The 14589-nt window shown below is 38.6% G+C and overlaps 1 protein-coding gene across 1 annotated transcript in view; it reads right to left on the reverse strand.

Moving 5' to 3' along the window:
* The window catches only part of LOC124721953 (thrombospondin type-1 domain-containing protein 7A-like), a 1225854-nt gene that overhangs the window by 181228 nt on the left and 1030037 nt on the right, over positions 1-14589 (reverse strand). The window contains exons 20-21 of the mRNA XM_047247119.1: positions 12335-12473; positions 221-396 (exon numbers count right to left, since the gene is read on the reverse strand). Of these exons, the coding sequence (XP_047103075.1) occupies positions 221-396; positions 12335-12473 (315 nt within the window). The remainder of the gene's footprint in view (positions 1-220; positions 397-12334; positions 12474-14589) is intronic.

A 14589-nucleotide genomic window follows, 5' to 3' on the forward strand; every position in this document is an offset into this window, starting at 1 on the left:
GCAATATTACGTGATAAGATAGCCTAACAAACATGGGGATTAAAGTACTCTCACGTGGAACACATGCGTAGTTATTGATTTTGAGACATTCATAAATGTGGTATGTTTGTTGGTTGATTTTTGACGGTTGCGTTTTCTTTTTAAAGCACAGCAAATAAACAGCTTAGATTTGACTGAACTTCTAAGATAGTATCTTTCAGTGAACTGTTTGCATAAGTACCTCACTTGGCGGTACTGATCTCCCGTTCCACAACCTCTTTCTTGGTCAGCTCCTATTAACTGGCACTCACTCCAACCGCCTGCGACCCAACGGAAGACGTTGCACGGTGAGTTGCACACTTTTGTTTGAACTATCTCTCCACAAGGACGGCCACCAAACTGTGGTTCACGTAGCAGCTAAACAAAAAGAATATTATTAGAGATATTGATAAAGGAAACGATCTATTTTAAACATTAAAACTGATTATTTGAGATGAAAAGCGCAGAATTTAAATCTGGATTAAACGTCACGTTTCGTTATGCCTGGTATTGGTGGTTTTTTTTCCATACTCACAAATTACGTTCTTATTTTGGTGTACTCGTATCTTAATTTCTGATCGTAGTTTCTGTGTGTACGACGGTTAAGCATAAGATGAGATAATGAAGAGTACAGGAACAAGTATATTCACTGAAAATGGAATCGAATGAAAAATTACAATTTATTGGAACATACACTGACGGGAAAAAATCCCAACACCAAGAAGGAGTTGTGCAACATAAACGAAAGTTGGTTTGCATGTTTCGACATCTGAACAATGACATCCATTCAAACTTCTCTCCAGTCACATTAGAGTGGTGCTAGTGGCTCCATTATGAGATGCAGATCAGGTTTGCTTTAAATGCACGCTGTAGCGGTCGTGAGCGTTAGTTACCTTTGAAACTGGATTTAGTGAGTTTGTGTTAGTCAGGAATGCCTTAAAGACGACGAAGACGCCATTACCAACAGCTCACTGAATTTTAACGAGGTCGTGTAACAGTGCTACGAGAAGCCAAACGTTCCTTCTTCGATACTGCAGAAAAATTTTACACAAATGTAGCCACTACACATGATAGGTGGAATCAGTGATCACAGGAAGGTACGGTCACAAGAAGACCCGGCTGTGGACGGCCAAATGGCACTGCGGAGAGGGAAGACCATCGCATTCGGTGTAAGGCCGTGGCGCATCGTACAGCATTTGCAGCAGCGATTTCAGTGGCAGTTGAACTGTTACAAATCGGTTGCTTCAAGGACAGCTCTGAACCAGACGCCCTGTAACATGCATTCCGTTGACCACAAACCACCACCATCTGCGACTCCAATGACGTCAACAGAGAGCTCTTTGGAGGGGAGGGTTGAGGTCTGTTGTGTTTTCTGATGAAAACTGGTTCTGTCTCTGTGCCAATGATGGTCATGTGTTGGTCAACCTATAACCAACCTGTCTATATGCTAAACACAATGGACCTACACCTGTAGTTATAATCTGTGATGCAATTTTGCGCGACAGCAGGAGCACTTTTATGGTCACTGCGCGCACGCTGACTGCAAATTTGTACGTAAGTCTGGTGATCCGACCTGTTGCTCTGCCATTCATGAACAGCATACCGGGGGTGTTTTCCAACACGATAACGCTCTCCCACATACCGCTGTTGTAACTCATCATGCTCTACAAAGTGTCGACATGTTGCCTTGGTTTGCTCAATCACCAGATCTGTGTCCAATGGAGCACCTGTAGACATCATCGGATGACAACTCCAGCGTCATCCACAAGCAGTATCAAATTTCTTTGTATTGACCGACTAAATGTCAGAGGCATGGAACTCCATCCCACAAACTGACATCTGGCACCTGTAAGACACAATGCATGCACGTTTGCATGCTTGCATTAAACATTATGGCGATTGCACCGGTTATTGTCATACCAGCAGTTAACATTTGCAGTGGCTTTTCCCGCGATACATTAACCTGTGATATTGCTGCGTTAACCACTTAAATATGTTACCTAGACAAATGTATTCCCGGAATTTCATTATCCTATATGAATTATTTCTTGGTGTTCGGATTTTTTTCCGTCGGAGTATTTTATATCTTTAAACATAATTTAGAATTGTAAAATGGAAAATTGATGTGTTGCGAAATAATGTTTCATCTGCAAGTACAATCCACGGTTTGTCCACATGTAAGTGTTCCGTAGTTTTTTCTCATTTTGGTATATCAGAATATAGACCTAATTTCAAGTAACTGAATTATGCTGGCATCCGACGACGATAAAAATAGTTATTCACGAATAAACAGTGACACGCAAAAAGGTACTGATTACTCTTACTTTTGTCCTTTTCGTCACATAAATAATCATGTAATTTGCCTACATGTAGCAAATATAAAACAATACTGGACAGCGTTAGCAAATGTTGGGCTAAAAAAGTTGTGTTTCAACAAAGTTCAGTGAAGATCATGTCACACATTTACTCATTCATGAACACGCTTGTGTGATGATTCTTCTGTTTCTCATACCACTGTTACTGAATGGTCGAAACTAGTTACTATTTATGGATATGCAATTCTGCTGATCTTGTAGTCCTCGGTTGTGGCAGGTAGGTTTCCACCATCGCTCCTCTGTTAATTTGATGATTAGAGAAAAATAATACTCAAGAACAATGTTTGAGCAGCAAACAGCTCCAGTGACCTGAAACTGACAATATACGTTGAAATACAGAGTATAAAATCAAAACAAAAGTAAACAAGTGCAATTTTTGTGATCACACTTTCAACCAGAACAGTGTACTCCTCCTTCGTCGGTAAAATTGTACGAAAAAATACATAAAGAACACAGTATTAGTCACTGGGAGCAACATAAAAATTCTTACTAATGTTTTTACCACCCTTTATGTTAAGGAAGAAAAGAAAAAAAAACATGTTTTACTGTCCTTGGAGACAGCTGTAAAATGATGGAAAACTGGATTTTAAATTTCTATAGACGAAGAAGTAATTAGAGATGGGCATGAGCTCGGATGCGGAATTTTGTGGAGTACAGTCAATCGTGTTATTTTCAAAGGAATGTGCCGTGTAGATTTCAGGAAACATCGGAAAAAACTAAATGATGTTCGTCGAATGGGGATTTCAATATCATTCCCTCTGAAAGTGGACTCTGTGGGCTACACTTAGTATCATTCCGCTCGTTTTGTGTGAGACGATTTAGCAAAGAAGAAAATTAAGAAACTGACAGTATGCAAAAGGCAATAACAGCCTACATAAATTAGCTGCAGAACATCAACTATGCTCTGTTTTGGGTACTGAACCAGGTCAATGTTTAAGACAACGGAGAATGTGCGATTACAATTCATCAGTTACCGATACGCACAGTAAAAGAAATCTATGCTGTTATAACAAAAATTTCTAGGCTTTCAAATCCTATGGGCACTTGACCTATGTGAAAAGTCTGACCTTACACACAACCATTAGAGTATCTACAACTGACCACATCTTACATGTTGAACTCTTTTAATATACATTTAAAACTAATGAATGTCTTGCAACAACTAAATAGGTTCAGGTATGGTAACGTAAAACCTAATATGTGATAACCTTGCGGAGTTGGCTGTATTTGGTATCTGTTCGTGAGGGCTGCTTTTTTAAGCTTCAATTTTCACTGTTTTTCAGATTCATTAATATTTGTAGACTGCTGCGTATCATCATATGAAATCTAAGTAAATATACCGAGGTCTTGCAACATCTTTAAAAGCTAATCCTTGATTTGAAAGGAGAATAATTTCCGAAAACAGCTTTGCTTGTGTTGGTTACACACATAGTAAATAAGCATGATGTGTTGCTTAGATTAAAGTATTATGTTGTTCAAGGCACGATGTCATGGAAATTACAGAATAAAATAAATTTATTACCCATCATCACACTTTGCAACAATATCTCAACTAGAGGATAAAGGAGACTGAAATTCACTATTTAGAGTTGCAAAAATTGGATATCAGTTGGAAGTAATATGTTAAATTTAATGCTGATGGAGGACGTATTGTAACTAAAAATTTCCAAAATTTTTGGGTGTTGGTAACAATTAATTTATAAGAATAAGGAACAAACGAAATCTTTATGCAAATGCATCAATAAATAGCAAAGCAAGTGTGAAGCTGAATTACTACTGGGTATTGTTTTCAACGATAGGTTTATTGGAAGGACCACAAAGCTTCAAAAGAGTTACACATATACACTTGAATGTGTGTGCTATTATTTTCAAGATTCGCATTTGTCTCTTTACTATGAATTCCTTGAAAAAACGTCACGTTGCTGAAATTGTAAAAGATCACTAGAAAAGCAGATGCCTATATATAAAGTTACTTTGAAACACGAAATGTAATAGCTAGGAATTAAATGAAAATTAGCTGTATACTGATTTTCAAAATTTGTGAAGTTAATGTATTAATTTCGTACAAAAGGCAGAAATACCCCATAGAGACAAAAATTCGTCCTTTGATTGATGATTTTTATGTAACATACAGTTATAACATTTTAAGATGGTTATATAAAACAGTACAAGAAAATGGATAAATTAGTTACAGCATTTATGAAGTATATATACTTAATCGTGATATATTTTGAAAAGTATGCAGGACAGTACTTGCTATCGAATAATTTAATCATTTCTGCAGTGTTCTAAGTCAGTGATGGTACTATTTGGATGGCACAGTGTAGCTGTCTGAAATACCATCAAGTCCACTTTCGTTGTTAGGTTATCTTCAATCTGACTGCTACCTTTGACATGGCAATTCTTAAAACTGGCAGCATAATGAGAGTAACTATATAAAAATGTTTCTGAAAATTTTTTTTAAGCAACTGTATTATTGTCTTGTTTGCAAACTATATTCTCTCCTCTTCTGACGTACTTCATACAGAGTACAGAGTCCCTGACACTACGGCAGATTCGTTTACGTTCTTCAGGTAAATATACTCCGTCGCTGTTTAGAACTGTTCTTCAGGGAAATGTACTTCTTGTCACCGTTTCCTGTTTAGCTCTGAAAGAAGACAAGTTAGTCATTAAAGCTGGTTAATGAACTGCAACTGTCATTAATTTAATGTAATTGAAGTCTAGAGGAATAAGACTTACATTGAACTTTGTCAGCTGGCGAGGATATAGCTTTTGTATTCTCTTCAGGCCGTGTTTTACTCCATTTGTTGTGATCATACCAAACGTATTCTGGTAGCTGGCACTGATATTTCTTTATGCAGCCATAAGCTAAGTTATGATTATTTGAGATTCTTCGTACTTTAGAATTATGGTCCACTGATTTTGATGTTTTCGTCGAATGATAAGCTTTACTTCGCACGTATTAGCAATCCCGTTGCTTGGTGACTCTTTCTTCACTTGAACAGTTTTAGTATTTATGTTTTATAGCTTTTCTTCCTTAGTGACATTTTTTATGAACTGCATTTTGCTTATATTTTGAAGCACTTACATACAGTTGATGATTAGAAGTATCCAGACAAACACTTGTAGTTACAGTATACAGTTATCCATGAACCCTTTATATGAAATGTACCATCACAGAAGAGACAACCTTTTGCATTTATGGCTGTCTCTACCATCAAAGGCGTTCTGGCGGCGCATTCTCTGTGTAGTGCTGAACGGAGCACAGGGTCTGATGAACAGCCTCTGGTAGGCCATAAAGAAATCACAAGTGAATAACACAATTATTTAATTCCTGAAAGTTACGTTCACGTATGCTTACAGTTTGATATAATCATTGAAATGATTGAGGCGTTCTTCGTACCTGTGGACAAGCTTTCCGATACTCATTTCATAAAAATGTTGCTGCCCATGAGCTTAAAGTCTTGATGGTGTCTTGAAGCTCCTGGTGAGTTTGGAAGAGCTATCCTCCTAGTCCCTTCTTCATTTTAGGTGGAAGATAGAAGTCACTCGACACTAGGTCATGAGTCTATGGCAGGTTAATCGAAGATGTTCCATTGAAACTGCTCAAGGAACAGTTCGGCTACACCAACACATCAAGATGGGTGTTATCATGGGTCAGTACAATTCTAGAAGTCAGCATACCTCTTCTCAGCATACCTCTTCTCTTATTTCGAATGTCATTAAGTTTCACAATAAACTGTTACATTAATCGTGGTCCCCAGACTCATTAATTCCACAAACGTCACACGTTTTTGGTCCCAAAGTGTGGTAGCCATAACTTTTCGGTCGTCGAAAGTTTGTTTGAATTTTTGTTTGTTTTTTTTGGTGAACCTGCGTACTTCCATTGTTGTGACTCTCATTTTGTTTTGGCATGTTATACCATGCCAAGTTCTCACCTCAGGTCACAAACTGATTTCAAAAAATCGTTTCCTTCATCGACATAATGGTTAGGGATATTAAAAGCTGAAGCCATTTGGGGAGTTTCATGGGTATTATACAAGATTTTTGAGACCCAGTGAGCGCAAAGGTTTCTCTAGCCTAAGTATTTCGTGACGACAGAGTACAGAGGAGATCCTGGAATGTCCGGAAATTCCATAGACAAAGCACATACGGTGAACCTACTGTTTTCTCTATCCACTTCATAGGTTTGAACAAGGTCGTTCTCTAACCACTTCGTCGACTCGTTGAACAAGGTCGTCTTTTGCGACGGACTTGCGTCCTTGACGCCTTTCATCATGCACTTCAGTTCGGCCATCTTTAAATATTCGACACCATTCATGCACAACACTATTACTCGTGAAGTTCTTTCTTCGATGAATTTTCGTCTGCAGTATTCCCTTTTGTTGGTAAAAAACGAATAACGCTTCGCAATCCGCAGTTGACGGGAGAATCAGTTGAGGTGGTCATGTTTATGTGCCTGCAGCTCAGCACAGACCGACGTCTTGAACTCAGCAGTGACAGAACGTGTGGTACGGGAGATGAGCAGTCGCCTGCTGCGCATACCACCCGCCTGCCGCTCGTTGGAAGATATCGTATAAGCCACAAGAATGTCTTTAAAATCTCTGGCATGTGACTAATGTGTGGAACAACAGGATAGTTCATATATCTAGATGAGAAACGTACTAACTTCTGACGCCTCCCGGTAGAAATTTGTCCGTAGGTAGAACTATCTTCAGTTCCACGAACGTTCTCCTGCATTCAGAATATCACATGTTATAACGAGATTCAGTACTCCTTGAAAGCTCTTTAGCTGCATCCACTGGTGTTAATCGAATACAGAAACTGAGATGGCATCCACTTCTTGTCAGTACGATGTACTGCTTATGAGTAACAGTTGGACCAAACTTTCTATTCCCAAGCCTTTGGTGATTGAGTCGCTCTCCAGTACCCGAAAGGACTGATGATAAGGAAACAGCCACGTGATTGGTCATGACTGGAGCGCTGTTGTTACTCTTGTGATGGTAGAGGAATCTTCAATAATAAGTGGTGCAAGGCCCCAGAGGCCAACAGGGAAAATTTACATGAAGGAAATTTGGTCATTCAGTCTCTTGATCACTGTATTCCACAGTAAATGGTACTGCGCTAATCTAATCCTTAAGCCGGATGGACAATGTACAAATAAATGCGTAGAAAAGGGAGGAAAATAAAGTTATTATTCATTTGGAGTGCTAATATTACAAGCTTTGATGTCATGTCCGTATGTATGACTGAGGTGGAAGGACGAAAGAGATATTTGACAGGCAACTGCAACATAAAACAAGCAACAAGAATTTTGGAACAAAATTTGTTGTTGAAATGAATGGCAAATAAGTATACAGACTAAACTGAGCAGTCAATAATAACTCAACAAAGAGAGGCTGATGAAACATACAACATAGCCACGAAACTGCTTATATTATAGCGAAAGCTATAAAGTCAGAATGAGAGCCGTAAAATAATATACAGTTAGTGAAGAATGGTCTACGTGGAAGACGTGTGTGTGTGTGTGTGTGTGTGTGTGTTTTGATAAATTACATAACATGTACTAAACATGTGAAGGTGTTATATCAAAAACCTTTATCAAATAAAAAATAGTTTTTGTCCTGTATGCAGAAAACGAGCCAGTTAACAAGCGAAAAAAAAACTAACGATGAAGAACAGCGCCAGATCCTGGAACGTGATGCATATTCGAAAGAAACTGGTTAAAAGTAAATGAGTATATTCGGAGTGTTTAGTCTTAACAAGTTTTAAACGATTTTTTAGACCCAGGAAGATCTATCAGCAGTTTAGATGAAGAGTTGCTGTTAAGCACACATGAAACACAAAAAACTGAAAGCATGTAGTGAACTTCTTATGAAAGGAAAGTTATGGTCTCACTCTTCGGCATCCAGTGTTGTGGAAGAAGAGAGGTGAACAATCACGGGGAAACAATAATTGCACAGACAACCTGAAAGATTAAAGATCAAATACGGTAAAACAAGAGGACGTGATACTTCTAGAATCAGTGAACGTCTTAGAGGATGTAGGAATGGAAAGCTATGAATGCAAGAGCAAAATATATATCATACAGGATGTTATCTTCACATATTTAGGGATGGATCAATATGCGCATTGCCGCCCATTTAGCTTAGCGCTACATTTGGGTTAACAGAATGGTTAACTACTGAATATTGCGCATAAGATATTAGTGGATGATAAATGACAACTGAAATATCTAGTCATGATTTGCTTACGCAAATAACTGTAAAATCAATTAGATTCGTTTACTTAAAATACGTGTTTGTAAAAAGGCTTTCCGGAGTGCGAACTAGGAAACGAGGCGCAATTAAACTGGTATCAGACAATTTCATTAGTGGCTTACATGACACACGTTACCGATATGGGTTCTGAAAGTCAGAGGAATCTGTGGTTCGTTAAATACGTGACTAGTGCGAGTGAAGTATGAAAATGGCAAATTGGAATATTTATAAGCAGAAAATCAGCATAAAATATGGAAACAACGTTGTGAAGATTTGTCAGGATTTGTGTTAGTAGTATGTTGTTTCAGTAATAACTATGAGCGGGAGTTGTGAATGAGAAGGAAAAAGGTTCTATGCTTTGAAACACAGGTTGGCATTCAACACGTGGTTTAACGTGATTACCTTGAATTTGTGAAACATGTAATTAATGACTTTTAGGATGTTAGATGATGGGCGAACTTCGCTAATGTTGCTGGATAATGAGTATTACTTGAACGGTGGGAGGCAGGTACACAGTAAGGTAATGTAGCGCTTGATCGACGAACTTGTAGTCTGCGGTATACAAGCTGGGATATTCTGACACAGATTTTCAATAATGTCCTTAAGTCACTGCATTTCTCTTGGCTACAACACACTCAGGCAAATAAGGGTACACTCAGGTAAATACAGATTGTCAGTCATCCAGCAGGTCCAGAGGCGTCCACCTGCTTTTGAGTATCAAATCCTTTCCGTGACTCGTTACTCCACCATACCTTGTTCCTCTGCTCTACAGAAGAAAGACGGCGTTGTTTGCACCAATGTAAGTGACGTTGCGCATCTGCTCTTGAGACCAGTAGCTTCTCTACAGCAGGAGCCCCGTAGGAACCAAGTCTGCCACTTTGATCATGCAAATCTGTCACTGACTTCAGTGTCCGACATGCAACGGAAGTCGTTATAAGGATGTCTCACGACTGAACCGTTCACTTGGTTAAAAGTTCTAGGATCTCTGCCAGACTTTTCTTTACATCAATAATACCAATGATTGTGTATAGTATTTCCGTGGCTTCATTTGGCGATACTGGCACTAATAGTGGACCTGTTCACAAGTAACTCTAATCAAACCTCTCTAGCGGAATGTCATCCACTACAGTCACGCCCTGTTTGAAACCACCAGATTCTCACTGTTGGTTAATTCTGAAAGAAAATACTTTTACGACGTTGATGAATTCTTCCTGCGTTTATAAATCTTCGTTATATACAGCTTAACGCCAGGTCGGGTTGAAGCAGGACTGGTGTCAAGTCACTACAGTTTACCACTTAACCTGCCAACAATGCCATTCGCATTGTCATTGCAGACTCAACCCACTGTGATTTCTTGACAATGAAAGACAACGCAATGGAACGTGTGCTGCCAGTCTGATCCGCAGCAGGTGGCAGAGGACTGTCGACGCTAACAGGACCACACTCACTGAGTGTCGAGCCAATATTGTGGACAAAGCCGTACTACCTGCGACAACCATGCGAATAGAAAGTTCGTCCCGAGGTTCATATTCCGTGGTGCAGTGCCCCATTGTTTCTTAGGTGAATCCTCTTCTATCCATTGGTTCCACAACGCATCACTGTCGAAGAAGGATGTCCCGGTTGAGTCAGAATGTTTCGGTATCGCAAAACCGTCGACTGCAGATCAATTACTGTCCTCTGTTGCTCACTAATATTGCTTCCTTCCACGTCAACGAAGCCTATTGGATCTTCCTCTCACGTTCCTACTTCGTTTGATGACTCTTCATTGTGTCAGCTCAGTGCAGTACTGACCTTTCCGGTCACACAAGAGAAGACGGCGCTGGACCTACGTGTACATCATCTCTCCACCATTTCCACCATTTATTGCTATTACACTTTCCAACACGTCATCTGAGTTCCGATTCATCTGGCCATTTCTGATCAGTGTTTCAATTCTGACACACTTCTCGTCCGTTCCGGGCACTGCAGTAATGTCGTGTTACTGTCATTGAATCAACTGAGAGGGCATGTATGCTCCGTGACAGCATGGGGCGTATGTGCTACGAGACGCGACCAGTACAACGAAATAGCCATTACCGGAGTGGAGAGCTACGCAAGCTGTACGATAACTCCCAATGGCGAGTGTAAAATATTTACTGCTACGCCATCATGGTGCTGTGTGAAACAGAGATCAAAGCGCATGTCTTACGTTGAGTCGTCTGATACTCACGCTTCTTTTTCTTTCGCTTCTTTCATCTAGTCCCCTTCAATAATTCTGGGGTCTTTGCTTGCTTAATACGTTAATTATCCCTTCGGAGATACTGTGTTGTTTTTCAATTGTACAGTCGTGGTGTTTGTTCAGTTTTGTCTTTTTTTTGCGTTCGGGGAGTCTCATCAGTCGCAATTTATAGGAAAACATATCCTTAACTCGAGCCTAATGATACAGATCTACACTATCACATTTTCAAAACTTTAAACACACATTCTGCAGTGGTCCACCTTTGTGACGATGGTGCAGAAAGTGTAAACAGTATGTCTTCACAAAATGTTGTTAATATGGATCGTACAGTCAGTGGACAGGCCTCTCTCCTTATAACCAGGCGACATCTGATCAATTATTTTGAAACTGTGAGATACCATACGGTACCTTTAATCCAGTGATAACTGCTAAGGTACAGTATATTGATTGGCATGGATCATAGTTATCGTGAGTCATTACATATCCTCTTCTTTCAAATCTTACTTCATGTTGATTGTGATGTCAACACAGGTTGCCAAATTGCACGTCAAACTGGTGTAGAGGAACAAATTTATTCCTTGTGACCTTGAACATTGTTTGCTATGAGACAAATAAATAACATTCGTATTAGTAAACACGTTGATTTGGCTGTAGCTATCTACTGAATAACTATAGCAAAAACGCTTAATATTTTTCTTCTTTCTTACGGCACCATGACTTTGGACGTATGAAATATGGTGCACAACTTTACTAAATGTTCGACGTTCGTTGATGCAACAAATCAGCTTCACTTGAGCAACTTTCATTGTGCCCTGTATTAGTTGTTCTGAACTGAAATGAAACAACTCCGACTTTTCCGTTCACGAAAATTACACGTGAAACCCCTACTTTGGCACAATATACAGATAATCCAACAGAACTCGGAGATATAAATTGAAATTCCTTTGGTCCAGTATTTCAAGTCATGGTGCATGTAGTTTGCTACCACGTTTAAATAAAATAAGTGTTAGTGCCAAATAACTTTATAAAACCTTTGTCGAAATATCGAAAAGTTTCAGTGACACCATCCGATGCTATAGTTTCAGTAACAAACTTGAATATCGTTAACATCTTAGTCTCACAGAAACAAGTCCTACTTACGGATTAAAACAATTACAACCATTAAGACGCCCCTAGGTCCCTTTCTATAAATTTGTCTCAGAAACTAGCTGTAATCAACTTTAGTGAGTGAAGTTATTTTGGCCTTTGTATTTTTCTTGGCACTCGCACACAGTAAACGACCTACAAACAAACTCGTTATTAATACTAGGCGCTCAAGAGAGGTGAAGTGCCTCAGATTCCATATTCTTATTTTGCTAGGGAATATATAGCACCTGTATGTGCATGCATTTGCCAGCTGGTAAACAGCACGCATACACCAATGTCAAATTGTGTTACTAGTTGCTGTTTAAAGCGCAACTTACTTTCCTGGTCCTATTGTGAAGACCTGGTCCGCAGAGGGTCGTACATTCTTCCCAGGCACTCCACTCCGTCAGCGCACAGTCTACAGGGCATGGTATGAGGCACGGTTCCTCTTCTAATCCACTACTGGCTCCGCAGAGGCTAACAAAAACACATTTTTAAATGGAAAAACAGTATTGTTTTAGAAATTTTTAAAAAATGCAGTTAATCGGATTTATAACAAGCTCAAATTTAAATTTTTATGTCAAAATCTCCTGTAAGTATTTGCTGTCTGACAGCCTTCCATAAAGCATGATGGTAATACTGAATCTGATTCCGTCAACTGACGCATATTCCTCTCTGACACTATCTAAGTAACGTCAATTCCATGTATTTTGTTTTTCGGCAAGTTTTTGTGATCATAACCATCTGTAGCAAGACTGAGATCGATATTCTAGCGATCAGTGCAATTCATTTCTCATACTATAACCTTTAATTTATTTCAGTATTAAAGGAAGTCGAATTGTTGGAATGAGACTATGATGACGTCGTGATAAAGCATTTGGATTTTTAGTGACTTTTTTCCAGCGGGAAGCTGGCATTGAATCTTTAACATCACGGAGCAAATCTTAGATTCTCCTGGAAGGTATGACACCCTTATGCAATTTATTCATCTTCCTTCTACGTGTATTCTGTCCCATTTTATTGCCATTATTAATACATATTAAAAATTAGTAAATAATGAAACCGAAACCAAGGTATGTTTTTGTATATCAATTTTCATTCTACATTGCAGGACATTATTGTCATTTACAACTCTGAGTTGCGAAAATGCGACTTTCACTCTGAACTGCAGGCGAAAAATTTCTTTGTATGGCTTGTGCCATTGATTTTTCGCTTTACACTGTAGTTTAATATCCATACATTCACTGTAACGACTAAGAGTAAAAACGCATTTTTTTTTTTTTTTTTTTTTTTTTTTTTTTTTTTTTTTTTTTTTTTTTTTTTTTTTTTTACTGTTCTGGCTTTCACTATCTTCCTGAAAGGTTACGTGGTTCAATCCGTTCTTTACTCTGAATGTCAGTTTCAGTCTCCGTAAGAATAGTGAAGTATCATTGTTTTAAAATTATTTGAAATGTAATATTACTTTCAGTTTTTTGTTTATTGCTACGCTGTTTAAATTTCGTTTCCTGCTGTCTTTTACTTGACTTATCCGATGGATCTACTGTTGTTTTATTTACACAAATCGCTTTTAATATTGCCGTAATACATGTAACGAAGTTTGTCTACTCTTAATTTTTTATATGTTTCCATCCTTTGCATTGGTATCATATTGGTGCCCACATACGGTTGGATTAGCGGGGAGCACTTTCTCAAAACTGGCATTGTTTTTATTTTCATTCTGTCTAAACCATCACTTAGGCTCACATTAATAACGTCCATAAAGACGCATGGTTCCATCTACGGAAATCATGAATGCAGAGCCGGTGGTCACACATTTGACTCACCCATAAATATTTTTCGCGAAATTATCAGTTGTTTACTAAATTTTCTATTAGTAACAACATATATGGCTAATTTCTTATTCGTTCTTAGCTGTTGGTTCGTAGCACTTTTAGACATTGCGTAAATTGTTAGCACTTCTTAGCATCTATGATGTCACACCCTTTTCTGACATACTCTAATTCGATGTTCAAATGGTTATACTCATTTACGCGCTTGTCATCTACATTCATTTACTTGCTATTCCCTTTGTATTCAAGCCTCTGGCAAAGTTTTCCTCTTCGTTCACTTGACGTTGTACTTCGCAAAATACATAACATGCAAACATTTAATTTTCACTGCATGATATATTTGCTTTCCGATCTCTGTACAACACATCTCTGGTATGGAGGACTCTCAAGCAAATCCTCTAGTTGTTAACTAACCATTTTCGAAGTAATTTTCATACCGCAAATTGTTGTTTTAAACATTATTCCAGATATGTCTAGTCTCACGTCTGGAATGCTTCGAGCAATTCAGGGTGTTTCAAAAATATTCAATCTACTTAACAAGACTATATTATCTTCTGCAGCCTACACCAATGAAGATACAAACTTCGGGTCCCCTTTGCATGGGACTACAAAGTACTTATTTATCAAAAAACATCTGATTTTACGAGGACGTGTCTCCCTCAGGGTGCGCAGAATAAAACTGGCCAGGAAAATATTTACAGTAAGACTGATGCCGGACTGACTCTTGTCAATGAACATCACAGAAGACGCTGGAAATACACTGA

Source organism: Schistocerca piceifrons, chromosome X (genome assembly GCF_021461385.2).
Source record: "Schistocerca piceifrons isolate TAMUIC-IGC-003096 chromosome X, iqSchPice1.1, whole genome shotgun sequence".
NCBI lineage: Eukaryota > Metazoa > Arthropoda > Insecta > Orthoptera > Acrididae > Schistocerca > Schistocerca piceifrons.